This window comes from Benincasa hispida, chromosome 3, assembly GCF_009727055.1.
Source record: "Benincasa hispida cultivar B227 chromosome 3, ASM972705v1, whole genome shotgun sequence".
NCBI classification, from domain to species: domain Eukaryota; kingdom Viridiplantae; phylum Streptophyta; class Magnoliopsida; order Cucurbitales; family Cucurbitaceae; genus Benincasa; species Benincasa hispida.
Window position 1 is genome coordinate 40,364,797 of NC_052351.1, and position 24,500 is coordinate 40,389,296.

Below are 24,500 nucleotides of genomic sequence, written 5' to 3' on the forward strand. Positions count from 1 at the left end.
TTTATATTCGTTTTGGAGTTGAACTTGGAGTTTTTTTTTTTTATGTTTTTGGATGTTTATGAGCGTCAGGAATGTTGTTGGGGGTAGGTAGAGTTTGGTTATACTCGTTTGTCATTGAATTTGGAGTTTTTGTGTGTTTGTAGATGTTTACAAAGTTTGAATGTTATGTAGAGTGGGTTGAGTTTGGTTATAATTTTTTGGGAAGAAAGTTGGAGTTCTTATGTATTTATGGATGTTTTATGAGATTTGAATGTTGTTAGGGGTGGGTTGAGTTTGATTATATCGTGTTTTGGAGTTGAACTTGGAGATTGTGTGTTTTGGAAGTTTATGACATTATAAATGTTTTTTGTTTTGTGTTGTGGAGTTGTTCGAAGATGAGGTTGGGATATTGTTGGAGATATTGTGTTTAGACATTGTGTTTCTCATGTTCTTCTTTTATGTATTTGTTTGTTTTCATGTTGTTACTTTTAAGTATTTGTGGATATTTCTTTTGTAAACTATCTTGTAACTTTTCTCTATTTTAGATAATAAAGAATAATATGGATTTTATTTGTTCGTTTATTTCTTATGTGAATATGTTGGAGTTTTTTAATGATGTTTTATAGGTTACTCTTTCAAATTAAAAAAATTAAAAATGACATATTAACTTAAATTTTTAAAAGAATTACTATCTTCTGACGGCTTGTAAATTGTTAGGAGTTCAAAATTTTATTTTTGAAATACTGAAATTGAACTCCTGACGGCTGGTAAGCCATCGCGAAATTATTAGAACACCCCGACAATTACAATATATGGCGTCAGGAGTTTGTGCGCTAACTCCCACGGTTGTTTTGGACTCGGTTACGTGTTTCATTTGGGAGGCGTATCTCTATGTTAGCTGATGAGGTGAGGGCAGCTAGGCAGGTTATGGAGGTTGCTCAGGCGAAGGTAGAAAGGGTCCTGCTTCAGAGTCGATGTGTGCAGAGGCGGCTCGGGCCACTGAGGTGTTCTGGTCAATGGCGAGATTTAAGGAGGCGTCGCTCCGATAGAAGGTCAGAGTGAGGTGGCTGGAGTTAGGTGATATGAACATAACTTTTTTTCATCGTTGTGTTTGTTCTCGATGTAGCTGCAGTGGTTTATTTACGGTCATGGATACTGGGGGGACTCGTCAGATGGTGCATGACAGGGTGGCAGGGGTGGTAGTAGATTTCTTTCGGGGTTGTTTAGGGTCTCAGCCAGTGAGGTATAGGGATCTTACTGCCCGAATTGGGGATATTGTGCAATTCAGCTGGTCCGAGGAGGGGGTGGAGGCGCTTGGTCGCCTAGTGAGTCAGGATGAGATTAAGAAGGCTTTATTCTCGATGAAGTCTAGAAAGGCTCCTAGGCCTGATGGATTTTCGATTGATTTTTACAAAGCTGCTTGGAATGTGGTTGGGGATGATTTCTGTGATGCTGTGCTGAATTTTTTTTAGTCCTGTTACCTGTCTGGTGGAGTTAATTCTACTACTATCACTTTTATCTCAAAGAGGCGGGGAGCTGAACGTATTGAGGAGTTTCGTCCTATTTCTTGTTACAATGTTGTGTATAAGTGTATCTCGAGGATCTTAGCTGAGAGATTGTTGGTTGCCTACTTTCATCAGTGGTAACCAGTCTGTGTTTGTTCCGGGTAGGTCGATTTTCAGGAGCTTGTGGGGGGCTATAAGAAGGGCAGAGGGAAGTCGCGTTGTGTGTTGAAGGTACCTTCAAAAGGCGTATGATTCGGTCAATTGGGATTTTTTGTTTAGTGTGTTGCTAGCTATAGGTACGCCCCGTCAATTTGTTACTTGGGTGAAGGCTTGTGTTACTTCGCTTATGTTCTCTGTGATGGTTAATGGTTCCCTTGAGAGGTTTTTTTCCTGGTAGTAAAGGGTTGAGGCAAGGGGATCTGTTATCTTCTTTTTTGTTTGTGATGGTGATGGAGGTCTTGTCTAGGTTGTTAAATAATCCTCCTGTGTGGTTTAGCTTCCATGATCGGTGTAAGTGTGTGGGCCTGACTCATTTGGTTTTTGCAGATGGTTTGATGATTTTCTTGTAGCTGAGAGAAATTTTTTGGAGTTTGTGAGGCAAGTCCTGGCAGATTTTACAAGGTTGTTTGGGTCAGTTGGGCTCGTCGCATCGGGTGGCGGGTTGGGAATGCGAGTGAGTTTGGTTGTGTTCGAGTGGGGTTGGGAAGAGGGTGGCGTAGTAAGTTATTCCGTGTATTTTGGGTCGCTCATATACTATATTTGGCAAAGAAGGTAATCGGCGGACTGCATGGAAAGCAGGACCGAGGTCGGTGTCAGCTCTGTTTACCTTATGTCTCGTACGGTTTCATGCTCGTGCTTCTTTCGTTGGGATTGATCCTTGTTCTTATAAGTGTGTTTACGAAGTTTTTTATTTGATAACATTCCCGTTGTTCTTTGTTTTTGTGTTATGTTGTTCTTTTCTTTGCTTTATTTATCATTCTATGATTACTCTGGTGGTCTGGAAGTTGTTTTTATTATCGGTTGGTTTTATTCTAATCCTTATCTTGTGGCCATTTGTTTTAGGTATTATTCTCTGCTTTGCTTGTGCTTGATTAATATGCTTGATGATCCCGAGCTATTGAATCTCTGTTGTTTGATATAATAATGTCAACCTATTCTAAAAAAAAAGTTATATTCAGTGAAAATTTGAGATTAACAATTACAAAAAATTCTTGGAAACTTAGGGATCAAATTGAAACAAATTTCAATCTCAAAGGTAAAAATTATAAACATTTTTGGAAACACTAAAAGATCAAATTGAATTAGGACGCAAAAACTTACAGATAAAAGTATAACATTTTGACGACTCAGTTCAAATTAGACCGGAAAATCTAAGTGACACAGCAAACTGTTTTTCCCTTACTATTATTCTTACTATTTTCTTTCTTTTCTCACTTAGTTTTCACTACAAGAAAAAACAAGCTTTTCCGACGCCATACAAACTACTTGTCGAGAGAATCCATTCGTTGAGAAGAAGGGTCTCACCTGACTACGTAGGAAAAGCCGTTCCGAAAGTTAAGCCAATAACCCGGACGCATTATATTATGTCATCGGAAGAATTTGGAAATATCTCCCGACAGGATAGATCAATACACATCGAGAGTTAGCAATAATTTCCCAACGGCAGGAACAGCAACGTGTGGGAGTTACCAAACTCTCGAACGAATTAAATAATTCATCGGAGTTTGTTCAGGAACTCCCAGATGGCTCTTTGATAACCGCGTGGGAGATCGATATAACAAATTCCCTAAACTGAAGAAAGGCAGATCAAAGGCCTTTTGCTTACAAAACCTAATGGCCAGCACAGAGGAGAGCAAGCGTTGTTCTTTGTCCGTTCGGTCAACCCTGTAGTCATCGTTTCATTCATCCGTTGGCAGTCCCGCCCCGTCCTTCTTCTTCCTTAAACCTGGTAATGTCTTCTTTATATTTTAAACTTTTATCACACGTCGCGCAAAGTCATTATAACATATTTTATAACTTTCTCCGCCAATAAAACAATTTCAACTAGTAACAACTAGTGGCCATTTTGTTCCTCTCCTTGAGGACCTGTCTTCTTCCTTTCTCCTATTCATTCCTTCCATGTTGTTGTTGATGGAGGAAGCATTGAGCAAGCAGTTAAAAAAAATATATACAATGTATTTAAAAAAAAAAGGGTGTAAAAAATATTTGCTGTCTAGAAAGACTTCACATTGTTCAGTCCTACAAAATAAGTTAGGATATAACGATGCTTTAACATTTACAAAAAACATAATTGTAGATCTCTAAAATAGTTCTACCTTCAAATTTTGAGGGAATACAAAATAGAAACCTTTTAGATTTTAGGGCCAATTGAAAGGTGAGTGATAAACTAATATTCTTAAAATTATTTTCTTTATTTTTTAATCGATTCTCAATAATACAATCAAGTTAAAAATAGAAAATTAACATATGTTACAATTGTTTTTATGCAAAGAAAAAAAGTAAGCTAAATGATTTAAAATGCACTTTAATTTTGACGGTTAAGTTAAAAGTATACTCCTATTCAAAATTTGACATCATAGTCATAAGTTTTGAAATCAAATTCCAACAATATTTAAAAGAAAAAAAATTTAGTTTTTATTTTCTGAGTTTTTGAAAGAAGTATACGCATTTGTTCCTTTGAAATTTTCCAAAATATACCCTTTTTAGTTCCCATTAAGTTTTTTAGAATAGGCATAAATATTTAGGAAAATGTTCCCCTACTTTAAAACAAAGCAAATCAGAAATAAATATATTTGAATGACTATCTTTCTTATTACATTCACATCAATGATTTTTTTTTTCATTCATAGTAATGACGAAGACCGGGATATTTGACTTTTTTAACAATATTCATTTGCTTAGAATTTTTGATAGTATTTAAGTCCAATTTCAAAATGCTACTTTTAATTTTAGGATGAAATTTGTATGTATTCAAGTTTCCGATAATCATTAACGTTTGTTTGGTGATAATCTAGATTTTGGTTAATGTTCTTTAAATTCATTGAGTTTAGGGAATAATCTGTTTGGTTAAACAATTTTGGATTCATGTTTTGAACAAAAAGTTTTTGGATTTATATCAAAAACATTACAACTTCTAACCTTCTGTTGCTAATTGTATCCCTCCACCAATATTTAATCTGTTTTTAAACATGTCGAACTGTAATGATATGAACTTTTTGATATTTTAGTTAATACATTTTGGTTATAATTATTTTGGAGTTGAACTTGGAGTTTTTTTGGTTGTTTTGTGAAATTTTATTGAATTTGAATTTGTGGGGATGGGTTGAGTTTGCGTTATATTGCTTTGGGGGAAGTTTTGGAGTTTTTTGTGTGGTTCGTTAATGTTTATGAAGTTTGATGTTGTGGGGGTGGGTAACAGTTTTATATTCGTTTTTGGAGTGAACTTGGAGTTTTTTTTTTTTATGTTTTTGGATGTTTATGAGCGTCAGGAATGTTTTGGGGTAGGTAGAGTTTGGTTATACTGTTTGTCATTGAAGTGTTGGAGTTTTTGTGTGTTTGAGATGTTTACAAAGTTTGAATGTTATGTAGAGTGGGTTGAGTTTGGTTATAATTTTTTGGGAAGAAAGTTGGAAGTTCTTATGTAATTTATGGATGTTTTAATGCAGATCTTGAAATGATTGTTAGGGTGTGGGTTTGAGTCTTGATTATATCTGTATTTGGAGTTGAACTTGGAAACGATTAGATCGTGTAATTTGGCAGTTTATGGACATATCATAAAATTGTTTTTGATTACTTGGTTGTCGCGACCGATTGTTCCGCAAACGGGCGGCAGAATAGAGGTTGGGGAATATTGTTGGGAGAGGTATTGTTGGTTATAGGAACATTGTGCTTTCCTTCAATGTTCTTTCTTTTATGCTATTTTGTTTGTTTTCATGTCATTGTTCACTTTTTAAGTATTTGTGGATACTTTCTTTTGTAACTACTTGTAACTTTTCTCTATTTTAGATAATAAGAATAATATGGTTTTATTTGTTCGTTTATTTCTATGTGAATATGTTGGAGCGTTTTTTTAATGATGTTTTATAGGTTACTCTTTCAAATTAAAAAATTAAAAATGACATATTTAACTTAAATTTTTAAAAGAATTACTATCTCTGCGGTTGTAAATTGTTAGGAGTTCAAAAATTTTATTTTTGAAATATGAAATTGAATCCTGACGGGCTGGTAAGCGCACCGAATTATTAAAACGACAATTACATATTGGCGTAGGAGTTTGTCGCTAACTCCACGGTTGTTTTTGGACTCGGTGAGTTCTATTCCCGACGGACTTCTCCCAACCAAACCCTCCCATTACGACTTGCATATTGGGAGAGGACTCTCAGAGCGCGTTTTTTCACCATTTCCCGACAATATTTAGCGTCGGAAAAGGTGTGATTTCTGGTATCTGTTTAAATATATATATTTTTCAATCAAGAAATAAATTTATATTAAGCTAAAAAAGATTACTAGTTCTCTTTTTCTTTTCTTTTAAGTACAACAAAAATTATGAGATCGTAAATATCACATAGTTAAAAGTAATGAGCAAATGAACAATATAATTGTTGAGTTAGTGTGCACTTACGTCGGTGACTTAATATAGTATGAAACTTGTTATCATCTAGTTCTAATTTCTGATTTTAGATTAAGATAACTTAAAAACCATTTCCTATTAAATGACACGCTTAAATATACTGATTTTTGATTTATTCAATGTATACACATGAGATCCATTAAATTACTTGATGGAGTAATCCTTCAACGTGTTAATTTTTTAATGGATTAGATCTTAAATCATACAATAATAGATTCGAATAATTTGATTTTCACCCACATTTTTCAAGCTAAAATGAAGATATTTATTGAAAAAGAACCTCCTTGATTTAAAGTTTGTATTCCTAATCCAAATTCCCTTTTTAACTTTGATTGAAAAGTCATTTCCATTTAACTTTTACGATCATATGAGTATTTTTCGTGTGGTTTAGAAAATTTGTAACCCTAATTTTTAAGAAAATAATTTTTTAGATGAATATTTATAATTGAATTTAAATATTAAAATAATTGGTTTGAAGTTTAGAACTATAAACAAGAGAAAATATTCATAAATATATGGATGAATTAAATTATAATATGACGTTGATAAGTTTGCTAAAATAAAATTGATATAACGTGACATTAAATAACATCATTATTATTATTTAATGGGGTATTTTTTTTTTTTTAAGACAAAGAAAAGTTAACTTTTTCATATGAACCTTCTTGATTTAGGGGAAAATTTGTTGATTATTTATTTTTATAAAAAAAAAAAATTACATCTTTATCTTTTATCCCTTTATCACCAAATCAGCACTAATTAAATAAGAGAAATATACTTGTTATTAGGGATAATCATAATATTTTATTTTTATTAATTAAAGAATATGGTAAAAGAGTTCCGGTAACATACCTTTGTATTCATTAACGCCATTAAAATTTTATTACGTTAAAACAATAATTAAGAGAAATTTATTATTATAGAATGAGACGTGAAAAACAATAAGAATCATAAGATTTATAATTCAAAATATATAATCTTTTCCTAAATATTGTTCTAGCTCAACTCCCTCTCTAGTATCTCAATTTCTCCTTATTATTTTACTATAATCTCTATACTTTCTTATTTTGTCTATTTTATTTTTGCATCTGAAATTAACACTGACTAGAGAATAATTAAAAACAGTATTAAGTTTATAATTGGATTTCCATCTCTCTTTATTTTTTAAACATTGAGTTTATTTTAATAAGTTTTAATACTTTTTTTATACACATGCCAAAATCGTTTGATTGTAATTTGATGGAAAAAGTGATAATAAACATTATTTAAAACACATAAAATCTCAAAGGACGCTCACAAAAAAATAAAAGTAAAAAATAAATAATCAAGTGAAACTAAAATGGAATAAAATTACAAAAGTATCTATTTTTTATTTGATAAAGGAGAAAAAGTCTATTAACAATACCCTTCTTGTATTTGACCATAAACACCCTAAATTTAGTCTGTTAACAACAATAGAAGGAAATTTATATGAACTATAAGTAATCAACCTATAACTAAATTTTGAAAAAGCAAACAGAATATTCAATTTAAATTTAATAATTTCTCCTACAATTATCTACTCTCTTCCATACTCAAATCTCCCCTCAATTATCTTGTTCATAATCTTCTAGCTCTAATTTCTCAATTTTCATCTTGATTTCTCATTTGTTGTGATTAGAAGGATAATTATATATATTAAAAATTATTTTCAATGTACAAATAAATAAAGAGAGAGAACTTTCAGCAAATATAGAGAAAGTGTATTCAGTAGAAATTTATTCCCACCTTTCTAGAGTAGTGTCCCATATCTTATCCACCTGGTTCATCCACCTCACTCAATACTCCACCTCTTTACCGTTCAAAATAGCAAGAAGGGAGATAAAATATAATAACAATCTAATATTAACATCAACATATCACTATATTTATGGTTCCAGCGATTAGTGATGGATCATAAATTTTGTTGATGAGGGGTTTATTATATAATTTAGTAAAATAATATAATGGTGGAGCTTGGCCTAAACTACAGAGCTAAAAGGTAAACTTTATCACTGAACTAACTAATATTTTGATAACTATGCAATTACTATTATATTATATATATAATAAAGTTGAGGGGCTTGAGGGAGTCTGTGATTGGTTTTAGATTTTTATCGTGAGGTGTGAGTGTAAGGACATGAGCTGTAAAAGTAAATGGACATTAATAAAAAAAAAAAAAAAAAGTAAGGACAAAGAGAAGTGAAAAAATCTCCTTTTAATATGGTAGAGATATTTTGACTTTTAAAATTATTACAGTTAAAAAATTGTTAGTCAATCAATTTACACTCGATACTACGATGGAAATGATGCAAGAAGTTGTTTCATGAAGTCATTTGCTTTGAAAACAACATCACAAATCAAGCATAATTTACCCAATAAATTAATTTATTTGTTATAATAAATTAATGAAAGATCAAATTTTAGATTAATAATATGAACATTATGTCAGTATTTTATTATAAATGCATTTGAAATATTAGTATTTTAGCACCTGTTTTGCACGTTTATATATATTTTTTATTCAACATAAATGGTTTTTTTTTTCAATATGTAATATTCATTATAAATGCATTTGAAATGATGAAAGGAAGTTAAATTAGGTTGTTTAGCTTAGAAAATATGAATCAATTAGTGATCATATATTGCAATTTATTTTTTTTAAAAAAAAAAAAACCATAAGGATATATTGATTACTTTTATAAGAATAATAGTTTTCTTCTTACTAATGTAATATGATATAAACATATTTTTTTTTTTTTTAAAAAAAAAAAAAAGGAATTTATAAAGAAAAGTAAGCAACTCAACCAAAAGTTATAAGTAAAAGTAAGAAAATTATTAAAGTGGAATTTTAGTATTTAAATAAGTTTAAAAAATAAAAAGTGTAATTATAAGATTCCACTCGAGATGTTATTAATAAAGAAATTCAAATAAATTTTATGCTTAAAAAGAATAAAAAACTTAAACAATGTAATTGAGAGAGAACATACAAGATTGTGTAAATCACTTACATTACTTAAAAAGGGGTTTACACAAGTTAGATTAATTAAAAATCATACAGTATGACAATAATAAAGTTTGAAAATTAAAATTTTATAAAAATAAACAAAATATTTATAATAAAAATATATAAATCAATAAAAAAAAAAGTGTAATTGTAAATATATATTAGTAGAACTAAATTATTATTAAATAAAAGATAGGTTAATATTATGAAGTATCCAAATAATTCAAATTAGTTTTGTTTTTATATAAATAGTTATGCAATTTTTTCTAACGATAGAAATGATATCTAAATTAGTTGAATGTAATGCAAAAAATTATAAAACTTTTAAAGTACCAATTTTTTTATATTTTATAACTAAATATGATTAGAAAAATTTAGGTAGCGGTATAGTTTCCATATTCCATTCACTTAACCTCTATGATGTATTAAAATTGTTTTAATTTTTTCTTATCGCTTTCTTTATGAAATTTATGTTACATTTTATAGTTTTTAATCGTCAATTAAAAAAATATAGGATTTTTATATATATGGAATGATTTGTTTTTAAAAGGTTATTTTTGGTATATCATTAACTTTTTTAATTACTTTTTTTTAAAGAAAAACTAATTTTGTGGTCTAATAAACTTTTCAAACTCAATAAAGATATAGTTAGTTTTCTTTTTTTTGAGAAATATGACCTAATTAATTTAGGTCTCCTTTGGTAACAATTTGATTTGTATTTTTGTTTTTGAAATTTAAGTCATTTTATCTACATTTCTTACCATGATTAACATCTTTTATAAATACTATGATTGAATTTTCGCTAAATCCCAAAAACAAAAACAACTTTTTGAAATCTACTTTTTCTAGTTCTCAAAATTGGACTAGATTTTTTAAACCATTGGTAAAAACTAGATAACAAATGAAAAAATTTGGAATTAAAAGAAGTATCCTTAAACTTAATTTTAAAAAATAAAATGGTTATCAAACGGACCCTAAATTACTTGATTTTATATTATAATGAAATAAATTGTATTTTGCAAATCTCGTTTTAATATTCCAACCTTTTAGTTTTTATTCCAACTTCTTTATTTTTAATAATTTAATTAATAGATTATTATGTTATTCATAATTGATAAAAAAAAAAAAAAAAAAAAAAAAAAAAAAAAAAAAAATTGTGAGGCATAGGGACGCTACACAGATTTTTCTACTCAACAAAAGTAACACAAGTTTCTAATTAATTTATAAAACTTTTGTTTTTTCCACCAAACATTTCATAATGCACTAATTCAAAGACAACAAAAAAAATACAAAAATACAAAAACGACCGTAGCTAAACACGTTCCTTTTAAATTTACTCGCTAGACAAAAACACTCATGTTGAACTTCGTGAAAGTGGAGTTGTAAAGTAAAGTAATAAAAATCTAAAATTCATTAATGAAAAAGAAACGAAGCCGAGAATTAGAGATCTCGGTTCGACACATGTATCTCTTGCATCTCTAATCTATAATACCAATAACTTGAGATGCTTCAAAAATTGAAAAGCCATTGAAAACGATGAATTGCAAAAATGAGGAAATACTGAAACTCTATGTGTGGGTACAAAATGACGAAGAAGATTTCATCTTATAATTGTTAGAGGTGACAGTTACAAAAACTATTTGAATTCTAAAATTTTTAGTATTCAAATATTAATTATAGTTAATGTAAAAATTAAAACATTGTAAGGGGAAGGAAACAACTTTTTACATTCCAACATTACCATATTAATTTTATATTTATTATTGATAATTATGGATTAGTCAATTAATTTACTATTTATATTTAATCGATAATGACATATTGTGCAAACAAGTAAAATAAAGGAGGGACAAAAGTGTCCAAAAAAGTTTTTTTTTCTTTATTCTCACCTTTTAATATATTGTAGATTATATGTGTGTGTATATGTATATTACGTTTCTAGAAATACCATATTGAAGAGTAAAAAGAAGTAAAGAGTGGCATTACTTTTTGGCTGAAAATGAGATGTCGTTTCAATAAACTAATGACTTTTATTGCACTAATCTCATATGAAAAAATGTTGGTTGAATCTTTTTATATATATGTATAATGTGTTGAAGTGAAAGAAGGAAAAGTAGACCATACAACATAAGATTAGGATACACACACTTGTGCTCTAATCTCGTTCTTGTTGGGCTTTGTTGCGAGTCTTTGATGGCCTTGATCTTAGGCATGCATCTCCTTGGTCTAGTCTCAAGATGTTATGAGTTAACCTATGTAAAAGATCTTCATACTAATATAGTGTAGCCGAACCTATTGCATTTTGATGTCTAAGTTAATACAAGGAGTGGCTAATTAGTTAAGCACAAAAGAAGTAAGGTCAAGTCTTTTCGTTGGAAATTACTTACCATTTCTCTTTGAGGTGGTTGAATAGGGTCATTTATAAGTTTGTCCACTAACACACATCTACGTTTACGTGTGATGACAGTGATGTCAGGGACATTTTTGGCGTTCGAGGTTGTAGGGTACCAGTTTCGATCCGACGTGATTATTTTTTTGACTGTTATATGTATTGGGGTTGATGCCTTAAATCTCGTGGTCTTGTAGTTTTTAATTGTATTGTATAAACAATTTATTTATCCAATAAAATAAAAGGTATTTTATTTGACATTTAGTTGCATTAACCTACAAAAACCAATAAACTAAGCTCCAAAGTTATCTTCTGTAACTTAAACATGTATATGAAGATATACATGTGGATCATGTTTAAGTGATAACCTAAATAGTTTGTAGTAGATGGATACGATTGGGTACCTTATTTCTGGTGACATTACGAATACGACTCACGTTGTTGGTGTTACAATTGTTGTAAAGTGTTACAAATGATCTGATCCTGATAATTTATGTGGAAACATGTGAATGAGAATATTCTATATAAAGAATTTGTATAAGAGATCGGACCACGAAATGAATAGTCTCACTATGTAACACCATTACTAGAAGAGACATACATTTCACCAGAATGACCATAGATGATTTGACCTGAATCCTAAATGAGTTGTGAACTCCTGTCTATGAAGGCGGTCCTTTAATCTGGATGGATGAGACTGGCCAATTTCGCCAACTTAATATGTCTACCATTTTGGGGATTCATCTGATTGGGGAACTGGGAACGTAGCTAAAAAGGAATCCACTCTTTCCCTACTGTTAGGGCAAATAGATAAATTACTCCCTTAATGGCTGATTCCGAGACTTGAACAATATGGCGTCACACCCTCTCCTAGTCCGAAAAGGGTTTGGTTATAGTTGGACTATAACTAACTATTCATTAGAATGATCAGTTGTACTTAAGGAGTTAAATGTAATTATATGGGCAAAATGGTAAATTTGGCTCAATGTGCTTACGAGCAATTTGTGAAGGCTCAACGCACCATTGATTGGTTATATCTAATGAACACAAAAGTATATATGTAATGCAAAGAGTGCAGTTGTCGGTTCTTAGTGGAGTGACCGGCAGTTAATGGAAGTTGATTAATTTAATTAAAGAGTTTAATTAATTAATCAAGTAACATTGGAGCTTCAATTTATATATCCATAAGGTCTCCTTGTTAACTCTATAAGGATTAGTGAGAATCAAATTAATTTTAGATTGACTTGAATTGTTCAAACTAATAAAGGAAATTAATTATATAAGATATAATTAATATAATGTATGTGATGCATTATAATATAAAATTTTATTTTAGACAAATAAATATTTGAATATGATTCAATATTAATGAGATTCATATTATACACTATAGGTTGGAATTCATATGAATATGATTCATATTAAATACTATAGGTTTAATGAGAAAATGATAAATTATAGGTTATATTATATATGATATAATATAAACTATAAGCTATGTGTTATATTAGATATAAAATATGATTTAGTATTTATATATATTTAAAATTAGTTTTATTTTAAAATTACTCTTTTTGGGAAAGGAGTTATTGGATAATCACCCCTCCTTCATTTCTCTTGTTGAACGTGGGTTAAAGTAGAGGTTTTGATATAGGTCCCTTACCTTTTCTTGTACACGTCTGAGAATTACTCTCATTGAATTTTTTTTTCTTTAAAAAACAAACTTCTCCCTCACCTAAAATTAATCCCAGAAAGTCCACATAATTCTGCTTGATTCTCAACCTTGAGAATAACAAGGATTTGTTTGGGGTGGTGTCCATTCTTCAGAGAGCGTGATGTGTTCGTGGGTTCGAGGGAAGAGGAAGGTTTCTCGTGACCTTTGTTGTGACTGGAAAGGATTTGCGAAGAATTGGTCTTAAAGTGTAAGTTGTTCTTATTCCCTTCCTCTCCAATGTATTGTGAAAGCATGCTTAATGTAATTTGTGTTTATCATAGATTTTCGTAATCTATATTTTATGTCTTGTAAAATCACTACAAAAAATTTGACTTCTCACGTCATCACAATTCATCGGAAAAGTGTGGAAAACGCGTCGGGAGAGCCTCTCCCGATGAATAAAGGGTCATCGGGAGAAACCCGTCGAGAGAGGAACTCCCGACGCACGTTAAACGGCATCGAGAGATAGTCGGAAAACTCCAGACGCACGTTAAATGGCGTCGAAAGATAGTCGGGGAACTCTCGAAGCACATATAGGGCGTCGGAAGTTCCAGTAACTACCGACGCTTGATATACGACGTCAGCAGTTCTAGAACTCCCAACACCCTATATGTGCATCGAGAGTTCTCCGACTATCTCTCGACGCCGTTTAATGTGTGTCGGGAGTTCTCAAACTTCTGACGGTTGTTCCATGTGTCCGAAGTTTCGAAACTCCCGATGGTTTTATTTAATGCGTCTGGAGTTACAAGAACTCCCGACACAGTAAAATATGCGTGGAGAGTTTATTCATTAGTTGAAAATTGTCTATTGAATATTTTAAATTTATCGTTTGTAATTTTTTAAAATTTGATCTGAATAATCTGTAAAACATAATAAACCAAATAAAGATTCACATAATTAAAAAACGAAAATGAAGTCCATATTATAACAAGTAAATAAAAAATTACAATATCCAAACAAAGTCGATACTAAAAGTTCATAAACATTCATATCACAAATACATAGAAGAAATAAAATGAAAGCAAGTTTAGAACACGTCTGGAACACAGCGTCTTCAACAATTGTCTCAACTCATCTCTGAACAGCATTCTACAATAAAATAAAAACATTCAAATGTCATATTGGTAAACATCCAAAATACGTTCAAACTTCAATACGAGTGTAATGAAACTCTACCCACCCCTCATGACAAACATGGAACCTCCCAAACATCAAAAACACACAAAACGAGTTACTAAGGATCAACACACATAAAACTCAAACTTTGTCCCCAAAATGGTTTAAGCCAATCTCAACCCACCCCCCAACAATACATTGGAACTTTGTAAACATTTATAAACACCAAGAACTCCAAGTTCAAGGACAAGACGAGTGTAATGAAACTCTACTAATCCCCCACGACAAACATGGAACCTTCCGAACATCAAAAATACACAAAACGAGTAAACAATGACCAACACATATAAAACTCAAACTTTGTCCCCAAAATGGTTTGACCCAATCTTAATCCACCCCCCAACAACACATTGGAACTTCGTAAACATTCATAAACACAATAACTCCAAGTTCATGGACAAGACGGGTGTAATGAAACTTTACCCACCCCCCACGACAAACATGGAACCTCCCGAACATAAAAAAAAACAAAACAAAACGAGTAAATAAGAACCAACACACATAAAACTCAAACTTTGTTCCCAAAATGGTTTAACCTAATCTCAACCCACCACCCAACAACACATTAGAACTTCATAAACATTCATAAACACACAAGAACTCCAAGTTCAAGGACAAGACGGGTGTAATGAAACTCTACTCACCCCCCACGACAAACATGGAACCTCCCGAACATAAAAAAACACACAAAATAAGTAAACAAGAACCAACACACATAAAACTCAAACTTTGTCCCCAAAATGGTTTGACCCAATCTCAACCCACCCCCAACAACACATTAGAACTTCGTAAACATTCATAAACACACAAGAACTCCAAGTTCAAGGACAAGACGGATGTAATGAAACTCTACCCACTCCCACGACAAACATGGAACCTTCCGAACATAAAAAACACACAAAACGAGTAAACAAGAACCAACACACATAAAACTCAAACTTTGTCCCCAAAATGGTTTAACTCAATCTCAACCCACCCTCCAACAGCACATTAGAACTTCGTAAACATTCATAAACAAACAAGAACTCCAAGTTCAAGGACAAAATGGGTGTAATGAAACTCTACCCACCCCCCACGACAAACATGGAACCTCCCAAACATCGAAAATACACAAAACGAGTAAACAAGAACCAACACACATAAAACTCAAACTTTGTCCCCAAAATGGTTTAACCCAATCTCAACCCACCCCCAACAACACATTAGAACTTCGTAAACATTTATAAACACACAAAAACTCCAAGTTCAAGGATAAAACAGGTGTAATGAAACTCTACCCATCCCCCACGACAAACATGGATCCTCCCGAACATCAAAAACATACAAAACAAGTAAACAAGAACCAACACAAATAAAACTCAAACTTTGTCCCCAAAATGGTTTAACCCAATCTCAACCCACCCCCCAACAACACATTAGAACTTTGTAAACATTCATAAACACACAAAAACTTCATGTTCAAGGACAAGACGGGTGTAATGAAACTTTACCCACCCCCACGACAAACATGGAACCTCCCGAACATCAAAAACATAAAAACGAGTAAACAAGAACCAACACACATAAAACTCAAACTTTGTCCTCGAAATGGTTTAACCCAATCTCAACCCACCCCCCAACAACACATTAGAACTTGGTAAACATTCATAAACACACAAGAACTCCATGTTCAAGGACAAGGCAGGTGTAATGAAACTCTACCCACCCCCCACGACAAATATAGAACCTCCCAAACATCAAAAATACAAAAACGAGTAAACAAGAACCAACATACATAAAACTCAAACTTTGTCCCCAAAATGGTTTAACCCAATCTCAACCCACCACCCAACAATACATTAAAACTTCGTAAACATTCATAAACACACAAGAACTCCAAATTCAAGGACAAGACGGGTGTAATGAAACTCTACCCACCCCCCACGAAAAACATGGAATCTCCCGAACATGAAAAACACACAAAACGAGTAAACAAAAGCCAACACACATAAAACTCAAACTTTGTCCCCAAAATGGTTTAACCCAATCTCAACCCACCCCCCAACAACACATTAGAACTTCGTAAACATTCATAAACACACAAGAACTCCAAGTTCAAGGACAAGACGGGTGTAATGAAACTCTACCCACCCCCCCCTCCCCCCCCCCCCCCCCCCCCCCCCCCCCCCCCCCCCCCCCCCCACGCGCAAACATGGAACCTCTTGAACATCAAAAACACACAAAACGAGTAAACAATGACCAACACACATAAAAACTCAAACTTTATCCCAAAATTGTTTAACCCAATCCTCAACCCTCCCCCTCCTCCCCCCCTCCCTCCTTCCCCCTCTCCCCCATCACAACACATTAAACTCTCATAAACATTCATAAACACACATGAACTCAAAGTTCAACGACAAGATGGGTGTAATGAAACTTTACCACCCTCCACGACAAAACAACAAAAAAACACATCGGAACAATAGGGCCGTTATGCTCATTACTAAACTTGTTGAAGAGATGAATGGGCACTAAATACTTTTCGAGAGATCTCCTCCAAATCACTAGTATGGCTATCGAAATCGTGAGCATCAGCATGAAGGTTCCAGATCCAAGTGGTAGTATCAGGACCCTTAGCTATTGTTCTCGAGAAATGACCCGGTCTGGCCCATTCTCGAAATCTAGTTGTTTGGCTACCATAACTGCAGAATTAGCCAACAATTCTTTATCATAAAGCTACTTAAGACATAACTACTTTGCTACCATAACTGTAGGATAGCAACATATTAGACAACTAAATAATGTAGTAATCATACCTAATTCGATGGGTCTCCTCTATGTGATCATATCATGTCTTCAATCATTTTTTTTTTCATTTCTTCCATTTGTCTTGCATGATCCTCTTTCATTTTTTTCTAAACGTCTTCAAGTTCCTTAATCCTCGACTGAGACTGTTGGAAATTGGCTCACAATACATCCTCCGTTTCAACTCGCTTATCTTTATGCCATCTCATGTCAGACGCGCCTTCTTTTGATGCAAACAATCGTTTTAATCTCGGTATCAATGAAAAATGACGCAATACCTTATGTGGTATTTTTTTACCCTTGCCATCATTAACTTTATACCGAGACTCACCATAAACGGGGCATTGTTGCAAATCTGCAAACTCTTTCCAATATAATACACAATCATATTTGAACGCATGAATAGACTCATAACCTAGGCCTAAATCATGCAATTTTCACTTGGCTTCATAAAAGAAAGTAGGTATAGAGGTGCCAGCTGGAAACGCTGCTTTTAACAATTCCAGTAATATGTCAAACGATTTGTTACTCCAGCCGTTGAGAACTTTGATATGCATAAACTTCACTAAAAAGTTCAAGGACGAAAATTGTGAACAACCAGGGTATAATTCATTACGTGCTTCGGTCATTAAATCCTCGAATAAGTTCGTGGTATCTCTTTCTTGACCATTAAATGACATTTTATTCTCAATCCTTCCTTCATTTGCATTTTCGTTTTCAATTAGAACTTATAAATCGTTTATAAGATTCAACATCTCATTTTCTTCGACAACACTATCTACTTCAACATTCTGTATTGAATAACTTGTATGACTTCTAGATAAGTTTACTGGCGCTACATGATATACTCATTCACAATATGAAGGAAATATTCCATATGTTAATAGATGCCATTCCACAATATCTATCTTTTCCCAAATTGAATTCATACAATTCTTGCATGGACATCTTATTCGTCCGGAATCATTAATATGAAAGTTTACCATATCTAAAAACTGGGATACTTCTTCTTTATACTCTACTAATAACTTATTCCTTAGTTTAATCCATTCTTTATTCATCCTTAAAAATAAATCTTTTCTGATCAACTTGTAATCCAAAACAATAACCTGGATTAGAGGACAAAGTACAAAGTATTTACTAAGCATGAACTTTGATTAAAAATTTCTAAGTTTGTTCGAAGTATTTAAAATTTTAACTAATTTATAATACGTGATTTGAATTTTTTCGCCCCTTATGTGATTGATGTTTTTTCCCTAAACTAAGTCCAAAATCAAGTAAGTTGAAACATCCGCAATCCATGGCTTAATAAAAAAAACAATGCTAATTAAAAACAATCCACAATAACATTCATACTCCAAAAAATTGCATAAATTGAAACATCCACAATCCACAATAACAACTCAATCTACAATAACATGTTATAAATTAATTCACAATCCACAAAAAATTGCATAAATTGAAAACATCTAACATCACCAATAACAACTCAATCCATAAATTAATTCACATTCAACAACAAATAACAACCCAATCCATAAATTGAAACATCCACAATCCATGGGAATCTTGTTTGGTTTAATTTTTGGAGCTTTTGAAAATGGTATTTGGAAAGTCAAATTAATTCACATTCAACAACAAATGGGAATCGATCAAATAATGATTAATTAAAATATATACAATGATTAATTGAAACATCTACAATAACACAATAACAATTTGCATAAATTATTTAAAAATCTGATTTTTTCAATTAATCAATCAATAATGATTAAATTAATATACAAAAAAATAAAATGAGAAGATTACCGCCAGCGGCGGCTGAATGAAAGGAGGAGACGATGGCGACGACGGACAGTTGATTGCGGCTGCTGATCGAAGGGAGGAGGCGGTGGCAGCAGGAAAGGAGGGAAAAAATAGGAGAGGGGAGAGGAGTGGGAGGAGGGCGAAAGGGTGGCGGGGGGGGGGGGGGGGACGTTGGCGGCATGGGTTAGGTTAGGTGAGAGGGAAGAAATGGGAAAAAATGGGATGGGATCTGGTTTAAACCAGATCCCATCTCCCGACGGCTAACGTTATGACGTGAGAGTTCTCGGGAACTCCCGACGCCATTTTTAATCGTCGGGGAGTTTTCCTGAGAACTCCCGACAGACCTTTACGGCGTTGGGAGAAGACTGTTTCTCTCGATGACCAAACTCTCGATGCTCGATTTAGACATCAGGAGAACTCATTTTTCTTGTAGTGAATTAAATTGGGACTCTTCTTTTTGTTGCAAGTATTCACGTACTCTTTCAATATATTCATCGACTCGATTAATTGGTCCAAACCTCAAGACACTAACATTTCTCTTTAGTGATAGTATTCCCCTATGCCTACTACAGTACCCTATGGGCTTTGGATCTTGTCTTGGAAAACTGTCAACACACACAAACACTAATCACAGCGTTACAAAGAAAGAACTATAAGAGTTGAAGAGACTCACCAAACAAGATCTCAAGTAATATAACTTTAAAGAAAACTGGAAGGATGACTCATATGTGGACCTTCTCCATAAGAAGCCAAAATTAAGCTAAGTAGAATAATAGAAGAACACATCATATATAACGATCTTAGAAATCATTTGGGACTGCGAAGTAACACCATGCACATGAAGGTTACGTTCTTCTACCAAACAAATAAACAAATAAACAAATAAATGCTAATCAATTGTTTATATAAAAACAAATATGATCAATCAATCAAAATGTATATAGTGGGATGACTAGAATATTGTATAATATACAATATAAAGTACGAAAACAATGTGTAAAATACTTACACGAGGTTTAGATTTTCTTTTTATGCATGTTATAATTTTTATCCTAAAATTATTAATTTTCCTTTGTAATTATTAACTCTATAAATGTTTATATAACATTTTTTTTATTTATATCTTTACTACATTTTAGACTCTACACTTAAACAACTTTCTAAACTATAAGTGTTTGATTAATTGTGACAATAACTCATAAAATTGGAAGATTCAAATCTTTAAGTTTAAAATTAATAACTTATATTTTATATCAGATATAATGCTATCTCTACAATAATTTTTTTTGGTGAAAATAAGTGACTTTATAAAGCAAATTTACTTAACTTTGTGTCCTTAATATATGGACTCAAATGCACGTCACAATATTCACGTAAATGTTCGTAAAAGTTCAAAAGAGAATATGATTCTAACTAGATCTTATGGTACAAGTAATATAACATTATTACTGGCCTAATCTTGAGAAATATATCATTTACCATTGAGATTAATAGACAAAGAGTGACAACATGAGTATATAAAACCTAGTTGAAATGTGTTTTTCTTTCTTTTGAGTTAGAAATTCAAATCTCCATCCTTACACTTGTATTAAAAGAAAACAATGAGAACATGCAAAGAGAAACTCCAACAAATGAAATAAAACTAGACAACATTAATTTGTAAGTTTTCTAAGCAACAATTTTTTTCTAATATAAGAAAACAAAGTCCTTGAATTTTGAGATATGTATCTACTTCTCTCAAATTTTTAAAACGGCATGTGTCTAATATATTTTAAACTTTTAACTTTGTTTAAAATTTCGTTTGGGATTGCGGTAGTTTTTAAAACAATTACGGGTATAGAAATATCAATGTTGATAGAAGTAAAAGAGTGTTTGGTAAATTTTGATTTTAAATTAGAAAAAACTAGTTAAGGTGTTTGATAAGTTAATATATATGATTATTTAGTTATATAATTATTTGAAAATATACATGATTTAAATTTCAACCATTTCTGATTATTTTTATTAAAAAAATTATGAAATAATTTTTTTCTAAAAAAATAATTGTTATAAGAATTTGAACCAAGTAAAATTTGGAATAAATAATAAAAATAAATTAATGAAATGCAAAGTTGAGATCGGTAAAGGAAGACGCCCAATATTTAGAAAAGCTAAAATCGAAAACCTCTCTCAAATAACTTTTGCATGAACAATTTTTAAAGTGATTATGGATAGATTAATAAATAAGATGTTTTATCAAATAATATAGACAATTAAGATTTAAGATTTCAAAAGCAATCCCAAACGGCCCTTTACTTTATAAAAATGAACTATGCTATTAGATATATATTAAAATTTATATCTAATAAAATTTTGTTTTTAAGTAAATCTTTAAATTTTGAAAAAATGGAGATTTTAAATGACTAAATTTTTAGTTTAAAAAAAAAAATAGGGTGCAAATATAGACGCCGAAAACTGAATTTGTAATGTAACTAAAAATTTTAAAAATAATAATAATAATAAATGAAACTAATCTCTAACTACCAATAATATTAAAATGGTTGAATACTATTGAAGCAAAGAAATTTTGGGATTTAGACACACTTAACGAGGAGATAAAGGAGGAGACCATCATAATTACTTTCTTTAAACTATGTTGAAGAATGTGAAGGATGGCCAAAAATTAGAGTAAAAATGGAACGTTTTTAGCTTTTATATTATAAAAGTGGGGACGAGAATATGAGATAACCTTCTAAATAAAACCATCTTTACCAAACCATAATGAAATTGAAAGTAATGTAATTAGATTAATCTCGATTGTTTTTACTTAAAATTATTGATTTCGTCAAATTTAGTTGAGAGTCAAGCAGTAATAGTAAAAATTGATAATTTTTCAATTTTAACAGTAATAATAATAGTGATAATGATAACAATATGACGTAATTTCAGGTGCAATCGGATTGAGTGTTCTTTATTCATAAGTCAAATTACGTTATTTCAAACCACAACAAAAAATAATCAAACAGGGCCCACGTTTTTTATGTCTGTTGATCTATTACATTTTTAGTGGAATAAACGTGACTTAAATTTATTATAAATTTTATTCCCCTGGTTGTATTCAAAGCCTTCTATAAATTGATAGGTAAAATGTTTTCACCACAAATATACCAAAGAAAACTTTAGTTACATAAATGTTCTTATATCATTATGCGATGCATATCACCATTTGTTCATACGAAAAACAGAAAACAATCCATCATTTTGTTGGTTTAATATTAAATACATTTTTTTTAAAATTAAGATATTATATAAAGAGTAATGTTTCACTTAACCACATGCTTATTTTATTTACACAAAAAATAATTTACTTAAAATAAATTGAAAAATAACAAATTTTTATTAGGCAACAACTTGAGGTGCATAGAAATAGATGTTGTCCAAGCAACAAAGTTTTTTCTTATATAAACATTCAAATGAATGACATTTTAAATATAACCCATAGATTTAAAATATCTACCGAACTAACATCATCAAACTGAAAATACGAAAAAAAAAATGTAATTATTTTTAACGCAACCAAATGACCGATGAAAATTCGAAATTCACTAGCATTTGTTGGAAAATGTAAAATGTTCAAAATTCTTAGACCTTTTTGTTTTTTGTTTTTTTTTTTTTTTCCAAAATGACTAATAAAAACAGAATTATTTGTATAATGTCCATAACCTAAAGATGCATTTATGAACTACACACAAAATATCCAAATTCTAAATTCCCGCATTTTGTAACATTACATATATTCTTTGAATAAGCAAAAAAAAAAAAAAAAAAAAAAAATTGAGGGAGGCTCATTATATTATGCCAAAAATATTAAAACGAATGCCTTACATTTATTGAATGTGTAAGTTCGGAAATTTCTTTACTGGTCTCATCGAATGACTCCTCGATAATTAATGTAAAAAATTCTAAAATAATTGTGAACAACTGACGACCCATTTTTTAAAATTAAAACTACGTGATTAAATTTGGGAGAAAATTTTGTATATTTTTTTAGTAGAAAAATTTCACATTTGAAGCCAAAAAAGTAAAAAAGTAGAATTTCTAATGAAATTACTTGATTGAAGGAAGGATAATAATTTGCAGCAAATAATAAAATTACAGAACATATTTATAACAAAAAAAAAGAAGAAGATTTCACACAGCACAAAGTTCGTAGACGCGAAAATGGAAAAGAAAATGAAAATAAAAATAAAAATAAAGTTGTACTTCTCTTCCTAATTCAAGTTTCTGATTTTACTCCCCCCCAACACAGAATTTTAACCTTTTAACCCACATTTCTCACTACCCCAAAAAAAAAAAAAAAAAAAACTAAAAGATTTTTTTAAAAAATATATCATTTGAGCCCATTCCCCGGAGTGGAAATTGCCAATTCCGGCCAAGACAAACAATCGGCAGCCCCGACAAATCCGGCGGCGTCTCCATTCTCAAACTGCCACGTGTTCGGGGTTCCGCCGTGGCCGCCGACGGCAGCGCCACCGTCACCCAATCCAAGAAACGGCCAAGCCACCCTAGAATTAGCCGCCCCATAGCCCACATCCTCGAACCCAGACCCGAGCCCAAGCCCGAACCCACCCAAACTCCAAAACCCAGGCGCGTGTGTGTTCAACAACGACGTAAAGCTCCCACACATATTCCCACCGCCCACCTTCAAGTCCCCTCCGACTCCACCGCCAAGAGGCACCAGCACCGGAGTCGTCGGTAGCGAGTGATGATCCAGGCGAGAAACAGAGTTAGTAAACGACCCAGATGAAGAAGAAACAACCGCCGCAGACGCCGGCATACAAGTACGAGAACGTTTAGCATTCTTCCGGCTGCCACCACCAACGGGAATATCGCGAAGGGTACCACCGTGAGTCCAATAACGACGACATGACTTACAAAAGTGTCTTGGCTGAGAGAAATTATAATTATTATAGTAACAGAACTTAGTATTAGTGGAATCACAACGTGGGCAAGGAAGGTGCTCTTGCTCCGGCGGAGGGCAAACACTACCGCCGGAGCCAAAAGGCTTGGTGGCGGTCTTGCGGTGGTCGCCGGCGTCGGAAGGCATTGAGAACAGAGTAAATCAAGAAGGAAAAAAACCCAAGAACAGAGAGGTAAAATGAAGAAGATGGGAAACTGAAGGAAAGTGATCAAAGGAAGAGAAACAGGGGAAATTGAAAATGGAAATACAGAGAGAGGGAAGGGGGGAAATGGGGATTATAAGGGGAAGAAGAGAGAGAGAGAGAGAGAGAGATTGAAATGAGAGAGAGAAACAAAACAGCTTTTAAGGGAAGGGGAAGACTGAAGAGAGTGTTGTGTTGAGGACGACAATATTCAGACGGCGGGTCGGCTACGTAGGCCTAACCCTATACCCCAACCCTATTCTTCTTTGAATCTCTGTAATCTCTGAGCTCTGCAGCGGCAGCCGCAGCTTTCTGATAGTTTTATGCTCCCTATTTCTTAATGATAAATAA

The 24,500-nt window shown here is 32.2% G+C and overlaps 1 protein-coding gene across 1 annotated transcript; it reads right to left on the bottom strand.

Annotated features, from left to right (window-relative positions):
- Positions 1–23,134: 23,134 nt before the first annotated feature.
- On the bottom strand, positions 23,135–24,500 carry LOC120074083 (dof zinc finger protein DOF3.4-like). Its single transcript, XM_039027076.1, has one exon. The coding sequence runs from the start codon at positions 24,092–24,094 to the stop codon at positions 23,378–23,380; it is 717 nt and encodes a 238-aa protein (XP_038883004.1). The 5' UTR covers positions 24,095–24,500; the 3' UTR covers positions 23,135–23,377.